General features: G+C 37.5%; 1 protein-coding gene across 1 annotated transcript; it reads left to right on the top strand.

The window, feature by feature from the left end:
* Positions 1 to 14,774: 14,774 nt before the first annotated feature.
* Positions 14,775 to 18,376, top strand: LOC132008291 (olfactory receptor 4C11-like). Its single transcript, XM_059386834.1, has 2 exons — positions 14,775 to 15,675; positions 18,375 to 18,376. Coding segments are annotated over exons 1-2 (903 nt in total).
* The last annotated feature ends 1,585 nt before the right edge of the window (positions 18,377 to 19,961 follow it).

Here is a 19,961-nt window from a genome sequence, read left to right as displayed (position 1 = left end):
AATGAGTAGGGACAACCATAGTCATCCCCTGTGTGAGTGGGCAGGGCAATGGTTCTGTCTCAGAATAAATATAATCAAGACTACTTTCCTACAAATCTGGTAACTAGAGCTTGAAGTGTGGCAGATGAACCCATCTAAATCCATTCTAAGAGGCTTTGGTTGAGTATGCCTCCCTGAAAATAAAGGTCAGATTTCAAACTCTGACAATGAAGGTTTGGAAGATTTATTTACAGTTCATCTCCTGTACTGGAAAATCTCTCCAAGTATAAATCCTATAGGGGTACCCAGATAACTGAGTTAGTTAAGCATCTGACTCTTGGTTTCTGCTCAGGTCATGGGTTGTGAGAGCTAGCCCCTCGCAGGGCTCCATGCTCAGTGGGGAGTCTCCTTGAAGATTTTCTCCTTCTGCCCTTCCCCCTACTCTCATGATCTCTCTCGCGCGCTCTCTCTCTTTCTCTCAAATAAATAAATAAATCTTAGAAAAGTACAAATCCTGTAGATGATGAGGCAGGAATTTCTTGGTTGGTAACATAAGGCATCAATAAGCTACTTGCCTTACCACATTTGCCACAAATGTAGCTTTCCCTTATTTCCCTTAATTGCTATATTTTGATATTGCTATAGAAACAGATGGGAAGAGGAGAAAAGAGAAATAGTTTGAAAGTGAGATTATGAAGGAGTGAAGGCTTTTCAATTTTTAGTTTTAGGAACTTCCATTAGGTGCGTATTTGTGGAAGATCATTCGTGATCAGGAAGTTTTTTTGTTTTGTTTTTTGTTTTGTTTTGTTTTGTTTTTCTTTTTCTATAAGTTATGTTTGGCTGAGATTTCTCTGAAAGTGCATGTATTTAGGAATCTAAAGCTCAGAGGAAAAATTTCATTTCCTAAGTTAGATTAAAAGTAAAATAAAATCCAGGGTTTTTGTGACTTTAAATACTATCTCTATGCTGATGATTCACTAATTTGCATTTACACTACAGACCTCCTCCTTGAATGGCATATTTGTACACTCAAGTACTTGCTTGATACTTTCCTTTATATATCTAAAGATATCTTTATATTTAATAAATGATTTTTTTCCCTTTCAAAAGGTGGTGGATATTATGGAGGGCACATAATGCATGGAGCACTGGGTGTGGTGCATCAACAATGAATTCTGGAACACTGAAAAGAAATTAAAAAAATAAAAATTAAAAAATAATAAGTTATTGTGCATAAAGAATGAACTCTGGAATAATGAAAAGAAATTAAAAAATAAGTTTAATATACTGGAAACCTGTGTGTGTATAAATTCACAACTTAATATTAGATATTTTTTAAATTTATAATTAGGCACTGTTTGAAAGGACAGTTATATAAACTAGACATATAGTCCCTCCAGGTGGATCTGTTTAAAATCTAATTTTTTTTTTAATCTAGTAGAGATGATTAGTCTAAAGTATTTCTGTCAGATTACATTTTTCTTTTTGATACATGTTAAATGTTCTTTTTGATTCTTTCTAGGCAACTTTACTAAATAATTTATTTTCAGAATAGGCTTGTAAAACAGTTTGAAAACACATAGTATTCAGGTACCTGAATAGTTAGTTGGGTGACTGCCTTCAGCTCCGGACATGATCCTGGAGTCCCGGAATTAAATTCCGCATCGGGCTCCCAAGTCCATGGAGAGTGTACTTCTCTCTTGGACCTTCTCCCCTCTCATGATCTCTCTCACTATATCTCTCTCAAATAAATATTTTTTAAAAATAAAGACATAGTATTCAGTCCACTTAAACTGTACATGACTTCAACTGGAAGATCTTTTGGGGCATAATTAAGCAGTCTTGGTAAAAAAATAAAAAAATTTTAAAAATCCCGAAACACAAGATTCCTGAAACATCTGAGCCTAGGCTGTTTCACATTTACATAAAGAAGTGTGGTGTGGTTATGCTAGAATAGTGATAATTTTTAAATGTTAATTATTTTCATTTAGTTTCTTATAAGGCATAATTGATACTGTAGTGTGTGTACTCAGAAGACAGCAAAGATGATGAATTCCAGAGTTACTGTACTGAGTTGTTTTGGGTCAAATTGAGGAAAACTAGGCTGATGTGGTTTAGTGCAAGCTATGACCCTTGGCTGGGCTCATGAAGTGGTATCCACTCAGCCACTTCAACTATTTGTTGCTTTGAGGTGTCAGGGCAATTATCTATCTATCTTTCTTTCTTTCTGTCTTTCTTTCTTTCTTTCAAGACTTTATTTATTTATTTGACAGAGGGAGACACAGCAAGGGAGGGAACACAAGAAGAGGGAGTGGAAGAGGGAGAAATGGGCTTCCCGTGGAGCAGGGAGCCTGATGTGGGGCTCGATTCTGGACCTTGGGATCATGATCTGAGCTGAAATCAGGTGCTTAATGACTGAGCCACCCTGGCACTCTGGGCAATTACCTTTCTTTAGTGTTGTGTGAATTACATATTTACATTCATGGTGAAAATTCACATTTCATTACTGCTGGGTTTTGCTATCAAATCTGTTGAAATTCCTTCACGAGACAGTCATGTTGGGAAAGCTTCCCTGGGAGGAGGTGTTCATAGGAACATCAGTTTGAGCTCAGAGGTGGTGTATTGTTGATTCTTTAAATTTCGAAGAGCAGCAGACAACAGTTTCCTCTCATCACTCCATGTGTGTCCAACATAGGCAACATAGGCAACATCTGCATATGACTGTAGCATGCCTTCATCAGTCCACTTCTTTTCTTTTCTTTTTCCTTTCTTTTCTTTTCTTCCCTTTCTTTTCTTTTCTTTCTTTTTTTTTTTTAAGATTTTATTTATTTATTTGAGGGAGAGAGAGCACATAAAAAGGGGGAGTGGGATAAGGAGAAGCAGGCTCCCTGCTGATCAGGGAGATTGAATCAGGGCTCAATCCCAGGACTCATGACCAGAATGAAAGGCAAATGCTTAACTAACTAAGCTATCCATGTGCCCCAACTTCTTTTTTTCTTTCTTTCTTTCTTTCTTTCTTTCTTTCTTTCTTTCTTTCTTTCTTCTTTCTTTCTTCTTTTTTTTTTTTTAAGGTTTTATTTATTTATGTGGGAGAGAGGTGGAGAGTGAGCACAAGCAGAGGGGGAAGGGCAGAGAAAGGGGGTAGGTAGACTCCTCCCTGAGCAGGGCTTGAAGCACAGAGGATGTAAGATCTGTGAGATGGTTCCAGCATATTCTGTACAATCAGTCTGTTAGAGGTATCACAATGGTAAAAATCATGTCTGCCAGAATCCCAGCAACAGTGGAGTCCACAGGGAAATAAGGCCCAGGTCATCTGTGAATAGTACTAAACATGTAGTAGGCATGTTGTTGCAGGGGAAGAGGTGCATGGATGGCCCCTTATTTCCCTTACAGGTCCTAAACTCCCGGTGTCTCCAGGACCCCTCCTCAGGAACCACCACCAGGCTGAGCACCCCCACTGGCCTCATCCCAGCCCGGGAGACCAGCAGTGACTGATTGTTGTTGCAATCAAACACCTGTGGCCTTCCCCAGAAAATTCCATCCTTCTAGCTTCCCAGGCCAAAAACATGGAAGTCCAGAAAAATTGATAATATGTCAGTCCACTCCTAAACTGTTAGAAAAACATTTGTTTACCTTCAAAATATATCAGAATATGATCACTTTTACCACCAAGTCTCCTTCTATCTTGTTATGATCTGCCATAATCTCTCACTTAATTCACTTAAATCATAGTCACAAACTCAGAATTATTCTTCCCTCCACTCTTGCTCCGTTAAGTCTATTTTCAGCACAGCTCACTTATCTGCTTAAAATCCTTGAGTAATTCAATTTTGCTCAGAGAAAAGGACCAAATTCTTACAATGATTTGAACTTCTATTGCCCCTTTGGCTTCTTCTGGCACTTCATACTTGTTCCCTTAGCTGCAGACATACTGGCTTCATTTCTTGCAATTTCTTGGACATCAGGCAGACTTCCCCTACTTAATATATGGGTGTGTGTCCAATAGTGTCATCTACTTATGACATTATTCTAATCACTCCTCATTGAGGCCTTCCTTATGCTTATTTAATATCAAATTCTTAATAGCATGCCTGATCTTTGTATTCTTTCTTGACTTTTTTTTTTTTTAAGTTTTTTCTTCTTTTTTCCTTTCAGAGAGGTAGTGGGGTTGGGCAAAGGGAGAGATAGAGAAAAATCTTAAGTAGGCTCCATGCCCCTTGTTGTTTCTGTATATTGTCTCTATTCCTTTCCAGTCTATGTTACTTCTGGGCTCTTTCTTCACACAAAGGATCCCCTTTAATATTTCTTGAAGGGCTGGTTTAGTGTCACAAATTCTTTTAGTTTCTGTTTGTCTTGAAAGCTCTTTATCTCTCCTTCTATTTTCTTCTCCTTCTATGACAGCCTTGTTGGATAAAATATTATTTGTTGCATAGTTTTTCATTTAGCACCCTGAATATATCATGCCAATCCTTTCTGGCCTGCCAGGTATCTGTGGATAGGTCTGCTGCCAGTCTATTAAATTTCTACCCATGTAAAGAACTCCTGTCCTGAGCTGATTTCAGGACTTTCGATTTGTCTCTGAAATTTGCAAACTTTACTTCTATATATCGCGGTGTTGACCTATTTTTATTGATTTTGAGGGGGATAGGTCTGCTGCCAGTCTATTAAGTTTCTACCTATGTAAAGAACTCCTGTCCTGAGCTGATTTCAGGACTTTTGATTTGTCTCTGAAATTTGCAAACTTTACTTCTATATATCGAGGTGTTGACCTATTTTTATTGATTTTGAGGGGGTTCTCTTTCTCTTCTGGACTTGAATGTTTGTTTCCTTCCCCATAATAGGAACATTCTTACATTGCTCTTAAATACCTAGTGCCCCTCTTTTACTTTCCTCTTCTTCTGGGATCCCAACTATTCTAATATTGTTTTGCTTTATGGCATCACTTTTCTCTAGAAATTTTCCCTTATGATTCAGTAGTTGTTTATCCCTCTTTTTCTCAGTTTCTTATTATCACTTTGTCTTTTATATCACTGATTCTCTCTTCTGCTTCATTTATACTGGCAGCTAGAGATGCCATTTTTTATTGCATCTCATTAATAGACTTTTTTTTTATTTTCACCTGACTAGACTTTAGTTCTTTTTTTCTCCATAAAGGGATAATCTAGTGTCTTCTATCCTTTTTTTTTTTTTTTAAGCTCAGCTAATATCTTTTTTTTTAAGATTTTATTTTTATTTGACAGAGACAGAGACAATGAGAGAGGGAATACAAGAAGAGGGAGTAGGAAAGGGAGAAGCAGGCTTCCTGCTGAGAAGGGAGCCCAATGTGGGGCTCAATTCCAGGGCCCTAGGATCATGACTTGAGCCAAAAGCAGACACTTAATGACTGAGCCACCCAGGAATCCCCCAGCTAGTATATTTGTAATCATTATTCTGAACCCTAATTCCAACATCCTACTTATGTCCATACTGATCTGGTTACTGTGTCATTATTCCCTCTTGTTCTCTTGGGTGAGTTCTTCCATTTTGTCATTCTGTCCAGAGAAGAATGGATGAATCAAAGAACAAAATACTAACATAACCTAGATACTAAAATACTAAATAACCATAGGTTACTAACATAACCTATGCTATAACATAGCATAACCTCAGAAAAAAATGTACACTAAACTAATTAGAAGAGACAAATTGGAAATGAAAGAGAGAGAGAGAAAAACAGAAAGAGGAGGAAAAGAGAGAAAAAAATAGAATGAAATAGTTGAACAGAACAAAGCAATACACTAGATCCTGGGTATATTTTGGTTTGTTTGTTAGAAGAAACTATATCCCCAAATTGTCTAGAAAGAAAAATTTACATATATACAAAAATAAAATTAAATACAAGGAAATGATAAAATGTACCTAAGGAAAGGAACATTGGAAAATACTTTAAAAAGTGCTGATAAAACAAGAAATTAGTTGAAAAGGAAAAAAAAATCAAAAGAATAAAGAATCATGAGAAAAGTCCACAAATGTAATATATATTTTCCCCTAGCACTGGCTTTTTGCAGTTCTTGTTGAACAATCAACTTGATGTTAGCTGGATATTCCTGCTGGTCTTCTGGGGGGAGGTCATGTTATGCTGAGTCTCAGGTGTCTTTGTCCAGGGTGGAATTGCACCGACTTTGCCAGGGGGTTGGGCTCAGTTTAAGTGACACCAGATTGCTCTATGTGGGTTTTGTTCCATGAAGGCTTTCCCCACTGCTATGGAAGATGAGAATGAAAATGGCACAGCCTGATCTCCTGCCCTGGAGAGGAAAATTCATGCTCTTCACCCTTTAGATAGCCCTCAGAGAAGAGGACTCAATAATTCTGGTCTTCCTGGTTTCAGTCCACATTCTGTGTTCACCTAGTCTGTGACCAAGAATTTCTATCTCAGGCACACAGCACCATTTCTAGTGTCCAAAGATTATGGACTCTTGCAGGAGGCACCAGTACTGTTGCTACCAGGGAGGGGGGAGGGGAAATCTCTCCATGGTTCTCCCACTTGCTGGGCCCCTGACAGGAGACTGGTCACCAGAATGTGCTGCAGTTTGCAGTTTATGGAAACATTGAACAGAAAGCTGGTGCCTGGATTCATTGTTTGCCACTACCTGGGAACTTTGCAACAGTAAAGCTTCCCCATTCTTTTTGTGACCCTGGTGATCCTGAGACCACAGTGTCCCACCTGGAATCCTGCCACACTTCATCCCCTGAGCACCTTTCAGGAAAAAATTCTAAAGGTTTTAATTTTGTGCTCTGTTGCTTTTACCATTTTCTAGCACCCAGCTTCCTGAGGCTCCCTCTTCCCAGGGTTATCTTCCCATAGATTGCCTTGGATTTATGTCTCTGCAGCTCCTACCCTGCAAAACGCTGTCACTTTTTCATTTGTAGAATTGTAACAGTTCTTTTCTCGGGTGTCTGGGTGATTTTGCAGGTGTTCAGAATGATTTGGTAGCTATCTAGTTTATTTCCAGGGACTAGATGAAATTAGGGCCCCCTACTCCTCCACCATCTTAACTCTTTCTCCAGTCTGCAGCTTTATAGACGTGGTCAGAGTAGTCTTCATGGAGGACATAACATTTGAATAGATAGTTGAAAAAGGGGAGTATGTCACCCATGTGGATATATATGGCAGAAATGTGTTGAAGGGTTTGAATCCAGTGAGATGGGAACACAAAGAATATTAGATGAGGTCAGAGAGGGGTTGGTGAGTCCAGATCATGCAGATCCTTGTAGGTTACATTTAATGACTTCATTTTTGATGAAAACAACAGTGGGGTACCTCTGGAGAGCATTGATCAGAAGAGAGATAAGACTTGGTGCAGGGCATCAAAGTGGATAATGGGTGAAACAGGTGAAAGGTTTGAGAATACACCAGTCATGGCAAGCACTGAGTAATCTATACAGTTGTTCAATAAAAAAATAAGGTGCATTTTATTGTACTTAAACTATAACAACTTCATTTTAAAATAGAATAAAATGTAAAAGAATTTTCATTTCCACTTTCTTTACCTTCTTTCCTTACTACTGACTTAATGACTTCAGAATATTTTAGAATATAGTTTCCACTGTAATAATTTATATTTATAGTACTATTAAGATGGATAATAATTATTATATCTACAGCAATGTTTTCTAGAATAGGAAGCTGAGAGAAGTTAAGAAACTTGCCTAAAGTCACAGAGACATAAATCATGAAACTAGAATTGAATGTTGTCCCCTTCATTGAAACATACTAGGGCTAAGAGCTTTGTGTTTATTTAGAAAAGACTGAACATAAAGAGCATGGTCTTTGGGGCCTTTTAATAGTCTATACTTCAGAGTGATTTTAAAGGTGTTCTTTTCCCTCAGAGCATGGACGTGAGTGGAACAGTTGGTAACTGAAATGAGCAGAGTCCCTTTGGGAGACTAAGAGGAGAAAAGGACTCTGAGGACATAATCTACTTGTTGACAGGTTTGTCCAGGATTCCTTGGCACCACGGTTCGCTGTGATTCTGCACTGCTTGAGCTAAGTAGTTTATAGAGCAAATCCTTTAGGGATGGGTGGGAGGGACAGAGTCCTTATCCCTCCAGAGACTGGGTATTTGTGAACCTCTCTGAAGTCTCTATAACTATCTGATGGAGGAAGAAGAAATGTTTCATCCATGTGTTCTGCCAGGAAATTGTTCTGGGGTAATATAGCTGGCTTTAGAGATGTTTCTATCATAGAATAGTGGGGATATTTCCTTTTTATGCTATAAAGTTCTAAAAGTAGCAGTAGCAAACTTTCTGCTGATATTACAGACCCTTCAGAGAAGTCTACCTCAAGCCTTCTAGGAAAGACTGGCTACTGTGAAGTATCTTCTCTCCCCAAAGATCCTGCAGTGGAAAGCTGAGTAGATGTACTTGAGGTACAGTTTACATGTTGTAAACACACTGCACATGATTCATCTTCAAAATAAATCAGAATTGCAAGAGCAAAAACTATGAGCTCTCTATTGGACCTCATCTCTTTCTTTATAAGAAATAAGAAATAAGGTAAGTTTTCAAGCCCAACTAAAGTATGTCTTTTTTCTTGCCTTTCATTAGGGACTGGGTATTTCTGGCCATTGCCATTATTTTGTCCTGTCTCCTGAAAAGCATGAAGTTCCAGAAATACATTTCTCTCAGTGATGAGAAGATTATGATGTGTCAGGGTTCCCAGCTTCCAGTGGCCTCTGCTTGATGTAGCACTGTCTCTGGAGTGATTCTTATTGAATTGAGTCCATTGAAGGGCCAGAGGTATAGTCTCCTCTGTTGGTGGATTTCTTATTTGCAATGTTGAAGGTATACTGACCACATGCATTTGGCATGCAGAGATACTGTTGATACCATGAGTCTATGATACAATGATCTTGGTTGTTCTGATATCAATGATACTGTTGACTGCCCAAACCCACTGTCACCTACGAATTATATTCTCTTTCTGGTTTTGGAGTAAAGAATGATATATGGAGAGGACAAATGAGAAGCAAACTCTCTAGCAAAGTCCTAAGAAGAAGCACTCCTTAGCAAGATTCTTTGCCTAGCCTTGCACTGGGGCTTTATATTTAAATATAAATATAAATATAAATTATGGTCTCTTTTTTTGACATATCCTGAATTTTCCATCCATTTGATAGTCAAGACATGTACTTGACATTCCAATGGTTTTCTTCCTTACCTATTTATGGTTTCTGGCTTTATACTGACTCCACCCTTATGGTTTTAGTCTGATGATTTGCAGGGCATTGGAGGGTGGAGTGTATAAGAGGGATAAGTTGCCATGGAGTTGCCATGGAGCACAAAAGCTACAGATCTGATACTTGTTTTTTTGTTTTTTGTTTTTGTTTTTTTTTTTACTGCTCTCTGCTAAACTGCCTGTCAGCTTAGCCTCAATTGCACAAAATAGAGCAGTGTCAACTTGTCTTACGAGATATAAAGTCAAATGAACAATTATATGAAAGCAAAAAGAAATAAGGCTATAATTAAGGGCTGCATGATTCATTACACAAATACACACACACACATACATTTTACCAGTGGAAGGTCCTTAGTAAGAAAGTGGTTTGGGAAAACACGGAAAGCTTTTTGAAGAGACTGTATCAGAAGCTGGTACTCTGCGCAGTGTAACGAAGGAGAGTGGAGGTTGTTTCAGAGGGAGATCATTTAAGCACTAAGAAATATTGAAAATTTGGTGAATGAAATGGTGTGGGCATATTTACAGGGGACAACAAGTTTCAGGTGTGGCTGGAGTATACATGCCCAGAGGCACTGGGAGGAAAAGTGATAAGGAAGATGGTGGCACAGTGTTTGAGGGCCTCGGAAGTCATGGTGAATGTTTTAGCCATTGCAATTGAAAATCACAGAAGCTATTTTATCATATTTTTGATCCATCATATTTTATAAATGATTACTTTTCCTTTTCAAGCTATAGGAAGGAGGTAAAAAGAGAGAGAGAGGAGAGAAGGAGGAGAAAAGGGAATATCTAACATTGTGTCTTTTCTTTCTGTTTAGAAACTTAGAAAACCCACTTCATGAATTCTAGAATTGGCCATTTATAATACTCACGTTTATGAAATACCAACCTGCTTTTGTGGTGTCTGTGATCTAATGTTGCTCACAATGAAAACTCGCATAGATTTCTCAGTGTGTTCTTTTTTTTTTCTTACACAAAACAATGTAAGACATTTTATTTAGAATTTAAGAAATACTAGACATTGTGTGAAAATAATTATTATTTTCTGTGTTTTGGGAATCTGAGATGACCCTGCTTTTATGGCAGCGAAAATACTCTGTGTGATATTATAATGATGGATGTATGTCACTAACATTTTTCCAATTCCACAGAATGTACCACACCAAGAGTGATCCCTGGGGTAAACGCTGGCCTCTGGGTGGTGGTGATGTGTCATGGTTAAATGATCAGTTGTGACAAATGTGCCATTTTGGTGGGAGATGCTGATAATGGCAGGGGGTGATATCTGTGTGGGGGCAGGGACTATATAAGGACTCTGTACCTTCTTAGGCCTTGCAGTGAATCTAACACTGCTTTAAAAACAAGAGTTTTGACAGCAACAACAATAAAAAAAGAAAAAGCAACAACAGAATGGTCTTATTAACACTGAGGGCTCCTGTGGGTGTTTGCTACCCATCCGGCCCCAGCGACAGCTGAGAGTAAGCATTTCTGATCCTTCACTATGAGGGGATGTGACAATTCTGAAGCCACCACAGATTCATTTTGTTGGGAATACAGCAAATGCACTTATATGGTTTCCCCTGAGTTTCTCAGTTCAGGGGATACAAAGATGGATGTCTTCAGTGCAGCTCATACATCTTGAAGGATGTAGGTACTTCATTACAGATAAGCTCAAAGTCCAATGGGACTACATTTAGGAAAAAAAAAAAAAGATGACTAAATTTTCTTTTATTTTTTTAAAATATTTTATTTATTTATTTGACACAGAGAGAGAGAGATCACAAGTAGGCAGAGCAGCAGGCAGAGACAGAGGGGAAGCAGGCTCCCTGCTGAGCAGAGAGCCAGATGTGGGGCTGGAGCCCAGGATCCTGAGATCATGACCTGAGCTGAAGGCAGAAGCTTTAACCCACTGAGCCACCCAGGCGCCCTGACTAAATTTTATTAAACAACTTAATGATTTTACAGGGCACTTGAGTGACTCAAGAGGTTAAGTGGCTGCCTTTTGGTCGGGTTTTAAACTCAGGTTCCTGGAATCCAGCCCTGTGTGGGACTTCCTCCTTTCTGCCTGTTGCTCCTTCTACTTGTGCTCTCTCTCTCTTTCTCTGTGTGCCAAATAAATAAATCAAATATTTGAAAAAAATATGAGTAATTTTGTTCTTAGGTACTGAATAAATCTTAATAAAATCAGCTCCCATATTTGTATGTCTCCAAATTTTATATTTAACCTCAAAAGTATATTCAAACTTCATAACCTGGCTTTCATGGCCTTTGGCTGGAGGAAAACTTGATTTTCCAAGTTCTTCCACAATGACTTTAGAATATGTCTAGAGGTTATATTGACCTCTTTGGCTTATCATCTCTACTAATACTTAGATTTGATTTTTTTCATCTCAAATACTCTCTCCCTCTGTTTTTCATATCATACCTTTGGATCACAAACTCTTTACAACTAAGGGCCTATTTTATTTCTATTTACTTCTCATTATGGACCCCACATAATGAAGCTGTTATATGCCTTTTCTCTGTTTTGTTTTTTTTTAAATTTATTCAAGGCATTTGGAGACATCATTATGAGGTTCTTATCACCATAAGCCAATTGGCATGATCAACAGTAACGATATTATTTCAGCCAGCCAGCAAAGGAAATTTGTGTGTAAAACTGTTGTGCAGCTCTATTGCAGGTAAATGAGCAAGGTAGATTAACAACTTTGAAAGTCAATATTAATAATCATAATGGAGAATTGATATGAATAAACATAGTTCAAGTAACCATTTCAGTTGCAGGGAGTACAGACCTGCATCTCCCATGCTTTGTGCACACTGAATTATTTAGCCTCCACAGAAACCCTACAGAGTAGGTTATTTCACTCTTAATGTTTGCAGGTGAAGAAAGCGAAACACAGAGATATCAAGGGACTTGTTAAACGTTGCACCATAGTGGACAGTTGGGTGGGGTATGAATCTAGGCTGTCTAGCTTCAGTCATCATGCACTAGTTGCTAACAGAGGAGCCCAGCTACTTCTCTGCTCTTCTTTACAATACCTGCATCTCAGGGAATCTGGTTTAGAACCTGTCTTCTTCAGTTAAAGTTTACATAATTATGAATTTTTTACTACCAATCTATCCTTTGGGAATTTGTACTCTTCTCAAGCAGATGGTTTGTATTTTTCTAATACCAATCACAAAGTACCTTACATAATGAATAATTCCATCTACATTGATTTTAAAACTCATATTAGAGAATTTCAATCAGGTGAGCATTTTATCCATTCTTTACAATAACTTCATTGTGATATAATTGTGATTCAATATTTAAATAAAATTTAATTATAAAATTATGAGAGAAAAACATAGATAGTACATTTTTAAAATGTGTTGAAAAGAGACTGAATTAAAATGGAGAAATTGACAACTTGGACTATATGAAAAGAAAGAAAATCAGAAAATCAGAAAATCAGAAAAGTTAAAACTTTAATAGTAAAAGAGGCAGAGCCTGGGACTTACATAGTACTTACTTATTATGCAACTATTATGCAATATTATGTAATTAAGTTCTTACGTATGCACGACTCCAAATATCTTACTTATTACTTACTTCTTATGAGCCAGATTTTTTTTTCTCATTTTATCTGAAAAGGTACCATGATCATGTTTAAAATTGCTTTTTCAAGGCAGTTAATATTGGAGGTGGTATTTGAACTCAAGGCATCTATTCTAGCAACTCTGTTCTTGGCCAAGAATGTAATTATTTTGCTAGATTAATACCTATTCCAGATAAAATATCAAGATTGCAAAATATAAACTGACAAAAGGTAAAAGATTCTCAGAATAGCAGTATTTTTGTACAAAATATAGTAAAAATATAAAACGTGGTTTGCGATAAGTATATGCACTTAATAAAATAAATTTTTTCCAAAATCTTAACCAAGTGCTAAAATAAGATAATGTCACAAAGTAATAGTTCTGTTTGTCTGGATGTTCATCAGCTATTCTACAAAATCATCAACCTTGAAATATTGGCCATACTTGTATATAGAAAACAGTTGTAGAGATACACATGCAAGGATACTGATAGAATGTTTCCAAAAGGGCACATCAAAAAGCAAAAGGGGTTATATCTGTAGAGTAGGATGATAGACTCAATAATTTGGAGACAGATTTTAATTTTCTTCTCTTATTCTTCTGTATACTTGGAAGAATTAATGATAGTCATGAATTATTCTGCAATCTAAAAATGGCTAATAAATAGACACAAAATACTGAAAAACATTTTAGTAATTATCAATAGCAATGATAATTTCTAGAGTGTGGGATAATATCATGTTTTCATATATCAATTATTTGAAATTGTTACTTGTGAGAGTATAAATTGGAAGTAGTATCAATATCCCAATGGACAAAGAGTCAAATAAATGTCACTTAGAAAAGTTAACACAATGTCACATAATTAAATAAACAAACTATGGGAAGTATAGTAATATGAGAAGAACTGTATAATAATTTCAAATCAAAATCAGAACAGAAAATGATATACGATTTCAATGAGAAACTACATATGCTAAGAGCAAGAACATGAAATAGAAAAATCAGAGTACTAGAGTACTAGATTAGAATTATGAAATATTTTTCAAATGATATTTCTAAAAGAATTACCCTGGGGAATTCAGGGTAAAAAGAAACAGATAGAAGTCAAAACACTAGATTAGATGATAAACTATATTAGATTATAGGCATTGTTAGGAATTTTATACCATATTGAATTCATATGCAGAGATTCTCCATGTTCTTGAGTTCAGTTTAAAAGTATAGTAAAGAGGGTAAATGGGAGTTTTCTTCAGTTTTGACAACCTCAAAGTTTTACAGACATTTTTACATAACAACCATCAATGAAGTTGACATTGAACACAAGAGATGTAAGCAAAAGATTCTCAAAATAGATTTTTGTAAAGCATGTTTCATCCAAGATACTGACGGGGTCAGAGATGAAGGAGTCAAGAACCCACACATGAGTGAACTGAATTGAAAATATTTTCTTCAGGAAGGATTCTACAACAATATCAGTACTTAATTATATTGGAATGGTGTTTTTCATATTTCAAAGCATGTAAATAAAAAAAAAGAAAAAAACATAATGCATGAACTATATGTGTGTATATGTCATGTAATTTTGTTTTAACCATGGGGAAACTTAGCATAAGGTAGGACCAGTATTTGACTCCGTTTTTCATATGAAAGATACATTTCAAGGCATATAAGTAGCTTGGTCAAGAAAAGTACAAGTTCTTCCATGTTCAATCTTGGTAGGAATCAAAATTTAAAAAAAATAAATTTTATTCTTCAAATGCAAAGGTTTTGTTGCAATGCAGTTAGTTTCTGAATCTATAGATGGATCTGGGAAAGGCTTGGACTTCTCCAGATTTACAGAAATTTATAGAGGATTAAAGGCAGTTGGAGGTAACATAACATGAAACAAAAAGAAGGAATTCCTTGGTCAGCCCACTAGTCTTCCCATGATGTCACGTCTTTTCTTCTTTTTGCAGATTAAACCCTTGTCAAGTGAACCTTACCTGCAGCCACTAGTATGGTGATGAATAGCAGTGTGACTGAATTCATTCTGTTTGGGTTGACACAGGATGCAGGAAAGCAGAAAGCAATATTTGCGGTCTTCTTGATGTTTTACCTTGCCACACTGTTGGGGAACTTTCTCATTGTAGTGACTATTAAAACAAGCAGGACCCTTGGTAGTCCTATGTACTTCTTCCTATTCTATCTGTCCTTTGCTGATGCCTGCTTCTCTACAACCACAGCCCCCAGATTGATTGTGGATGCCATTTCTCAGAAGAAGACCATTTCCTACAATGAGTGCATGACTCAGGTCTTTGCAGCCCACTTCTTTGGATGCATGGAAATCTTTGTGCTCATCCTCATGGCTTTTGATCGCTATGTAGCCATTTGTAAGCCCTTGCGATACACAACCATCATGAGCCGCCAAGTCTGCTGTGTACTGGTGATTCTGAGCTGGGTGGGATCCTGTATCCACTCTTCAGCACAACTTTTCCTGGTTTTGAGATTGCCTTTCTGTGGCCCCAATGTGATTGACCACTATTTCTGTGACTTGCAGCCCTTGTTGAAACTTGCCTGCATGGACACTTATGCAATAAACTTGCTAGTTGTTTCCAACAGTGGAGCCATATGCATGGTGAGTTTCATAATTCTACTTATCTCCTACGTTGTCATCTTGTACTCTCTGAGAAACCACAGTGCAGAAGGAAGGCGAAAAGCTCTTTCCACCTGCACCTCCCATTTTATTGTGGTTGTCCTATTTTTTGGTCCATGCATATTCATATACACACGCCCAGCAACCACGTTTCCAATAGACAAGATGGTGGCTGTGTTTTACACAATTGGGACACCCTTGCTCAACCCTCTGATCTATACACTGAGGAATGCGGAAGTGAAAAATGCCATGAAAAAGTTATGGTGTAGCTTAGTATGATTCTGTTGATACATGATATTCAGGGATTCTATTGTATATTTCTTTAACTTGGTATTTTCCTAGCTTGGTTTTGGTTCTTGGACAGGAAAGATAAAATATTCCCCCTGTGGAAAAAAGAAATAATAAATTTAAATTACACTAATATTTTGTATATTTAATTATGTTAATATTAATAAATATTAACACATATATACTTATATTCTGTTATTATGAGAGTACTGCATGAGAAAAGGATTACCTATAGTCCAGAACCATCTTGAGAAACCTATGAGGGCCCTTAGTTGAATGCTATTGATAACGGGTCATATTCACACAATGAGTTAGCTTCCTATACAAATTTGTTTTCAGAAAACAAAGTACTGACTAGTGAAAGAATGGTCGTATGTGTGCACGTACCAATTCTTTTTCCATATTTTATTCTACTGTTTCTGAATGTGGTCATAAGAGCTAATCCATATGGAACTGGAATTTAGAGAGTGGAGGTTGCCATCTTGAGAATGTGGGATTTGGAGAAGGTATTCTGAGAAAATTCTGCTCTGGAATCTTTACCTGAGCTTTCCTCACTGGGGAATCTACATGGATGGACTCTCAAACTCCAGTCAAAGCTAGAAATCTCAGTGAAAACCTGGACTGCCACTGGAGAACCTCTAAACATTCCGGGAAGGGTGAGAGAAAAAGAATCTCATACTTGGCAATGATTGGCGAATCGGCCATCAGCTGCCTTCTGGTCGGATCCTTCCCATTACTCTTCACAAGGGAGAAGGGAGATGCAGTGCATGTGTTTGGCAGCAGAAATATGCAGAAGAGAGGATAAAGGGTACAAAGGATACTAGAAAATCATGCACAGTGAAGACCAAGAAAAAATAAAAGGAAAGTGGGGACTTTATCCAAGCTGGAGAAAGCACCATTGGCTTCTTGTTTTTTGAGAATCACTTGTGGGTATATGAACATTTGAAGGGGGAAAAAAATGAAGTTTCAGAGTATCTCTATATTATTGACCTAGTGTAGCTTTGTTTTCTTGGCTGCCACGTTTGTTTGGGTATCAGGAAAAAACACATTTTTTTTTTTCTTAGTTCTTAATAGTTTCTGCAAAGTAAAAATTCAGATTCCTTGGGAAAACCCAGGATTAGAAAATATGTTTCTTCACTTTTCAAGTTTGGTCTTTTGGTTTTATATATATAAGAATGTTTTAAAAATTATATTTTTGGTTTTAAAGATAACCTACTTGATATGTGTGATATACACCTACCACTACAACTACATCATAATCTCATAATTGAGCACTATCATGTGATGCTCTTTCAGTAGTTGAGCTTATAATTCCCATCCAGTTAATGTCAGTATTACTTTACTTGATAGAGGCTAATGATAAAAGAATACAATGAACTTCACAAGTATGTGAATAATTTCTGCCAATGGAAGACAAAATGTTATCCTGTGCCACCAAAGATTCCCAGAATTTCACATAGTAAGAGGTAGCAAAATAAATATTTAAGTCTCAAAAAGGATGTTGGTCAGCGAATAACTGAGGATATTTGAGAAACATTGATTTACACTCACATAAAATATCCATTGTTAAGGACAAAAGTTTGTGTAATTAAACCTTATCTGTAAATGGGGAAGGCTTCAAAGTAAATTGGATGGAGATTGACTTTAGAAAGTAGTCATGAAGAAAGGGGAAAATGAATCACTCCATGTATTGGAATAGAAAAAAGGAAAAGAAGTCTTAAATTAATCATTGATGGGTCAGGGAAAAAATTATAAAATGACTTTCTCAAAGATGCAAGGGAACTCTCATAAAATGTTTTTGTGATTTCAGTGGTGAAGGGAGCTATTTTTTTTAGCTCCCCTCATCTCTATGTTCAGGTTGGAGGCTTGTTGTACAGACAAGTAAGTACCTCAGGATCCAGGACAGAATCATCACCAGGGTGTTAGAGACAACAAGGATAGTTAGTGTTAGGGCAATTTTCCTGTGAGCTACTTCAAATAGCTAGCCAACAGTGGGGTTCTGTTGGACCTTCTCAGGTAACAGCCAGTTACAAAGGTTCTGTAGGGTTCTACAGAGATCTGTCACCCTATCTTTCCTTCAGCCCATGATTCAGAAAGAGAGGATCCCAAGGTAGAATGTTGGTGTTTGAGCAAAGTAGAATTCAGTTAAGGAATTAAGTAATGTTTTATGCCCTAAATGTCCTTTGAACCTCTAGGCTGTGCTGCAGTCTAAAAAATACCTAAGGGGCACCTGGCTGACTCAGTGGGTTAAAACCTCTGCCTTCTGCTCAGGTCATGATCCCAGGATCCTGGGAGCAAGCCCTGCATTGGGCTTTCTGCTCAGCAGGGTGCCTGCTTCCTCCTCTCTCTTTCTGCCTGCCTCTGCCTACTTATGATCTCTTTCTGTCAAATAAATAAATAAAATATTTTTTTAAAAAACCACTAAAATAAATAAATAAATAAATTTCGATAAGGAAAGTTTTTTTTTTTAAATACCAGAAATTCCAGCAAAGTTCCTGAGATTGTATTTTTTATGGGTGAAGCTCCTCACCCTGAAACAATGACTTTTGTAAAACAACAACAAAAGATTTCTTGGTCTTCCAACCTGGATTGTGTCCTTACTCTTGAAGCATAGGTGGAAACACCAATTACAGTTTATGATTTGACCATGGGAGGGGGGCGGAATCTATTTCAAAGAGAAGGAATTGATAGCCAACAGGCAGAGAGCAAACCCAAAGCATCTACACCAGATTTTGATTCCTATGTTTTGCCCATTTTCACAACTGCTTCTTCAGGTACCCATGGCATCATGTTGGAGGCCACTGCAGGGTTGGAGTCAAGGACAAAACCAGGCCCTGACTTGTGTCTCCTTCAAAGTCCAGACACCTTGACAGGTTAAGGACAGGAAAGTTGAGTGCACTGAGAAAGGGTCTGTGTTATGTGTCGTGCGCTCACCTACGTGACTTCCCACACACTCTCCCTACCATAGGGAACAATGTGGCCAGGGTCCTGAGTTCTTAGTTAGTCCTTGTTGTTCTGTACCTCCCATAACCCACTCCCTGGTTGGTTGTCTTGCTAATGGCTTTAGCCGAAACTACCTGGTAACACGAGGTTTGCTTGTAGTTAATGTAAACTTGTTATAGAAACTTGTGGTCATCTGGCTATGTACTAATGTATTGCTCCTCCTATTCTGGTCTGCCTTATAAATGATTGTAAAATTTGGAATAAAATTGGCACTGTTGGACAACAACTTCAGTGTCCCTCCTGACCCCATCTCTTTGTCTCTTAATTTCTTTTCACCATCCTCTTAGCCCTCACAGTTTTCCTGGTCGATTCATCACGCTGGCCGCGACAGCATCAGATTCTCCCATGGTGGCCTCTTGTCCATATGGTTACATTGTGCAAATTTGAGAAGTGTGCTTTGTCCTCAAGACACTTTACTTCCAGATAGCAGAAAATTGTCATGATACATTTACTCCTCTACAAGACCTTTCACTGCCATCTCTCAAAGCACTGCTATAGCCCGGGATGAATACCACCTGGTCATGGTGGATAATCTTTTTAATGTGCTGTTGGATCTTATTTGCTAGGATCTTGTTGAGAATCTTAGCATCCATATTCATCAGTGATATTGGTCTGAAATTCTCCTTTTTGGTAGGGTCTTTGCCTGGTTTGGGGATCAGGGTAATGCTGGCTTCATAGAAAGAGTCAGGAAGTTTTCCTTCTGCTTCAATTTTTTGAAACAGCTTCAGGAGAATAGGTGTTATTTCTTCTTTGAAAGTTTGGTAGAATTCCCCAGGGAATCCTTCAGGTCCTGGGCTCTTGTTTTTTGGGAGCATATTGATCACTGCTTCAATCTCGTTACTAGATATAGGTCTATTCAGGTTGTCGATTTCTTCCTGGTTCAATTTTGGGAGTTTATAGTTTTCCTGGAATGCATCCATTTCATCTAGGTTGCTAAGCTTATTGGCATATAACTATTGATAATAACTTCTGATGATTGTTTCTACTTCCTTGGTGTTAGTTGTGATCTCTCCCTTTTCATTCATAATTTTATGAATTTGGGCTTTCTCTCTTTTCTTTTGGATTAGTGTGGCCAATGGTTTATCAATCTTATTGATTCTTTCAAAAAACCAGCTTCTAGTTTCATTGATACGTTCTACTGTATCTCTGGTTTCTACCTCATTGATCTCAGCTCTAATCGTGATGATTTCCCTTCTTATGTGTGGAGTTGGTTTGATTTGTTGTTGATTCTCCAGTTCTTTAAGGTGTAGAGACAGCTGC

Source organism: Mustela nigripes, unplaced genomic scaffold (assembly GCF_022355385.1).
Source record: "Mustela nigripes isolate SB6536 unplaced genomic scaffold, MUSNIG.SB6536 HiC_scaffold_77, whole genome shotgun sequence".
Taxonomy (NCBI): Eukaryota; Metazoa; Chordata; class Mammalia; order Carnivora; family Mustelidae; genus Mustela; species Mustela nigripes.
The sequence above is the reverse complement of the archived record's forward strand: the minus strand, read 5'-3'. Positions and strand labels throughout refer to the sequence as shown.